Genomic DNA, 4,145 nt, shown 5'->3' with positions numbered 1-4,145 from the left:
ACAGATGTTGGGCTGTACCAGTATGTCAGTATGTCTAGTAATTAAAGATTTAGAAATTAAATTATAAGTAAGAACATCCTGAGTAGTTCAGTAAAAGAGAGCTGGCCTGTAATAATGAAAGAAGTAATTGTATCAGAAATGGTCAGCGCACGCATAGCGTGCTTCAGTAAAAGGTAAAGAGGAGACGTTTTTACATATTGATTGAAATCGGTTAGTGTCTACTCATGTTGTTGATAACAGCCATTGACTCCATTATCATCAAAAATGACACAGCCATACAACAAAGTTGTTATTTTTATCCTATTTTTGTGCTGTAATATGGCACCAAATCTTAAACTAGACAATGGCAAATAATCCAAAACTGCAATAGCGCAGAAAATAGTTCCTAGATAAAAAGCAAATTTAAAGATAACAGGGAGTATATGCGGTTAATCCATTCATAGCAAATGGTTTATTTCTCTCAGAAATTGTTGCTCCTTAAGCATTAAGTTAGAGACGTATAGCGTCTTCTTCTTCTTAACTAATAATATAAGTACTTTGCTAATTGTGTCATTATTTTACTAATATAGTGTTCAGACAGAATCGTCTATTGTCGCAGACATCTGGGGATAAAAACATGTAAAATTACACTTTCGAAAGAGGTGTAAATGTTCGTGACATTATTTGTATAAAAGTAAGAAACAAAGCAGTTTGTAGAAACATTCCATGCATCTTTGAATGATGCACGAAATTGTGAGCAGCACAAGAAAAGCTGGTTGGGAATTTGAAATTCAGTCTTCACTTTAGTGTCTTAGATTTTCAAGGAATACCAGCGGATTTTCCCCATTCAAAATTCAAGGAGCATACAAGTATGTGACAAATGTTTTTGTAATTTGTTTTCTTTCCTACTTTTAGACAAATCATTCCCCAAAAAGGGGAATTCTCAAGTTTTATTTTTTTCCAGAAAGCATGAAGCACATTAGAGTTCAACATCGTTCGGTATTCTGTGGCTTTCATCATTTCGCTGATTACTTTGAGACTTGTTTTCCGTCTCATGTTCGTCAGTTTGATTCAATCATTTGTCCATTTCTAACCCTTTGTTTGGCTATGAAAATTCTGCTTGGAATTCATTGGTAAATCTTTGGGAGTCCTGTTTTGGCTCTCCTCTTATATATGGCCAATAACAAATTTTATGTGAGTTCTGTAACTTGGTTCTAATTTTTATGGAGTAAAGACTATGATTAAAACTCGTGGCAAGCTATAACAATTTAAGCAATTAAGTTTATCACGAATTTCATGACAGTGTAGTCTCTATGGTGAACCAATATATTCTTCATAATGGGGCCACGACGATAAATTTATCAAAGGAATCGGGCATTTTTCCACTAGCCTTCTTTTTTATTGCCCCACAGCTATCCAAACCGTTGACAATAACAGAAACTATACCATTCCATTGTGGCAGGGTGCTAAAGCAACCAGTTTTGAAATATTTCAGAATGAAAATAGATACACTTTTGAAGCAAAAAGAACGGAAGCTCAAACTATGAACACGTTGCCTTTTATGTAAGTATGACACTTTTCTATGTTCACGCTAGATAATTGCCAAAAATCTGGAACAATTAGAAGAACAAAGAAATACAACCCAAGTGGTAAAATGGCGCATTGCTTTAAGTACCTAGTCAAACTGTGAGCTGTGTTCAGTTAACCAATGTCTGACGCAATGTCAGCAAAAGACAGAGAACAGCTTAATGTCCCTGTCTGGCATATAATAGCGAATAAGTATGTAGGCTAACCCCTGCATTACATCTTTGTGGCCAACTAAAATTGTTTCCAAATCAAGATTTCGTATGCTTTGTGTTTCGCAGTTAGTAAGTATTTAAACTGTCATGTACTCAAAATATTATGTTACAAGCATCGATATATGCAATGTTCTTGGTTTTTACAATGTTTTAGATGCCACTGATGGTCAGTCTTATGCAAAAAACTAATTTGTGAATTAAATATTTTCACATGCAACTCAGATGAACATCAAGACGTCTTTTAAAAGATATTACCCAAGCTTTAAGGTACAAGTGTGATGGAAACCATAGAATAAAACCTCAAATATAACATCATAATTGATTTATTTCATTGAGTATCACAATATACGCCGTTAACGCTGCCGTCTTTGATAGTTGGCCAAGTTCATCCCAGGATGGCTGCGCTGTAGGCGGCGTGATACGGGGCGACGTAGGCAGCAGAGTAGGGGGCGGCGTAGGCCACGGGGGCTGCGGCAGCGGTGTAGGCGACGGGGGCGGCGACGGCGTGGGCGGTGTAGGCGGCGGGGGCGGCGGCCACGTAGCTGGCCAGCAGGCCGGGGGCCGGCTTGGGGCCGGGGGCGGCCAGGCAGGCGGCCACCACGGCCAGGACGACGATCACCTGCAGGTCCAACAAAAGGACTAGCGTAAACACTCTGCTCTTGTGAGCGTGCACTGATAACGTAGTTGTGTAAGCGCACATCTCGTGGTCGTGCGGTAGCGTTCTCGCCTCTCAAGCCCGAGTTATCGGGTTTGATTCCCGGCGGGGTCAGGGATTTTATCTGCCTCGTGATGGCTGGGTGTTGTGTGATGTCCTTAGGTTAGTTAGGTTTAAGTAGTTCTGAGTTCTAGGGGACTAATGACCATAGATGTTAAGTCCCATAGTGCTCACAGTCATTTGAACCATAGTTGTCTAAAACTTGTAATTATAGGAACTCTAGTTTTAAAACTAGTAGGTTCCAGGCCCATAGGATAAGGTTTGTAAAATACGTAAAAACTTGAACCAAATTAAATGTCTCTCATCAAAAAGTTTTACTATATACCTCTGTTAATATTTATCTTGTTACCGCCAAAGGTCCATATACAAAATATTGCAAAAGTCTATTCGTTATATTTGCTTCACGACTGTCAGTGTTAACACTATTTTGGCCACACGTGGCATCATCAAGATTCTTTATGCATGATGGATCTCGTATAGGTTTCGTCTTTGCTTATCTCCATGAAATGATTGCCATATCTCTATATTTCCAGATAATACATCCACCACTGTCAACTGTGTTTCATACCCTCGTGCAGAAGACACTGTTGAATAACTTCGAGGTTAGCTTTGTATGTCGGGATACAGTCCGCCATCGAAAGGTATTTGTTTTATCACTGCCGGCTTCTATATTTAAATATAAGAAAGTTACACTTTCATGCAAATTGTAGGAAACGCCGGCTACAAAGTAAGATAAACGGGCAAATTATCTCCATAATTTATCATCTGGGGTAGAATAAGCTTTGCCGTTATTGTGCGTTGAAAGGTAAATCTCTCAAATACACCCAAAGTGTTTCACTAAGCGAGTGCTTATTGGGGGCTGTTGACTTTCCCAGCTCTTATAGGTGGAACAACAACTTAACGTGGCCTATAAAACGAGGTGGAAGTAGATGTTTTCCTTGTAAACTCATTATTACCACTAATGACCGACAAAAGCAGAAGACCCATTGGGCTTGGAAAACTTAGTGCTTGGGCTTGTAGTCTATTACTTAACCAGTCGACCACACAGTTAAAACCAGTAGGTGAATAAATAAAGTTGTAGTTAGTTTACAAAAATCTAAAAGTTCCATTCAACGCCTGGAATCATCATTCTCGCCCACATAGGTGAAAATGCCAGGCGAATATTATCTCTGTTACATCTTACGATACTTGCAATGATGATCGAAGTATTTAAAACTTTCTAGAAAAATCTGCGGAAGCAGAATATTTGGAAATAAAACTTAAAATTCAACATTTCGTATTTAAATATAATAGTGATACTCTGAGAAGTCTCATGTATGTCAACTCCACAGAGAGCTGTAAACTAGCAGTTTTTTGGAGAGCGAGCACTACCTAACTCACCTGTTTGTACATGTTGCTTGCTTGGTGGCTACTGGTAACCCTGTGCCTGCCACAGGCCGCCTCGCCTTTATATACAGAGTCTGTGGGCCCGGCGCTCGTCCAAGTCACGTCCTGCGACGTCGATTACGAAGCCAAGGAGACATGAGATGGCATTGTACGAAGCCAGGAGACGGGTTCCCTGTTAGATGTAGTGAAAGGTATGGTGTATCTAGTTCTAAATAGAATATACCCAAGCGATCAATATGATATCTAGTAAATTTTGCTTACATGCA

At 39.4% G+C, this 4,145-nt stretch overlaps 1 protein-coding gene across 1 annotated transcript; it reads right to left on the bottom strand.

The window, feature by feature from the left end:
* Positions 1–2,085: 2,085 nt before the first annotated feature.
* LOC126281699 (vitelline membrane protein Vm26Ab-like) lies at positions 2,086–3,912 on the bottom strand. The gene is made up of 2 exons (XM_049980872.1): positions 3,874–3,912; positions 2,086–2,397 (listed from the first exon to the last, which is right to left on the bottom strand). Exons 1-2 carry the CDS (start codon positions 3,883–3,885, stop codon positions 2,164–2,166), a joined length of 246 nt encoding a protein of 81 aa, XP_049836829.1. The 5' UTR covers positions 3,886–3,912; the 3' UTR covers positions 2,086–2,163.
* Between the last annotated feature and the right edge of the window lie 233 nt (positions 3,913–4,145).

The sequence above is a fragment of the Schistocerca gregaria genome, chromosome 7, assembly GCF_023897955.1.
Source record: "Schistocerca gregaria isolate iqSchGreg1 chromosome 7, iqSchGreg1.2, whole genome shotgun sequence".
In the NCBI taxonomy this organism is placed as follows: Eukaryota; Metazoa; Arthropoda; class Insecta; order Orthoptera; family Acrididae; genus Schistocerca; species Schistocerca gregaria.
This window is presented reverse-complemented; position numbering and strand designations above follow the sequence as displayed.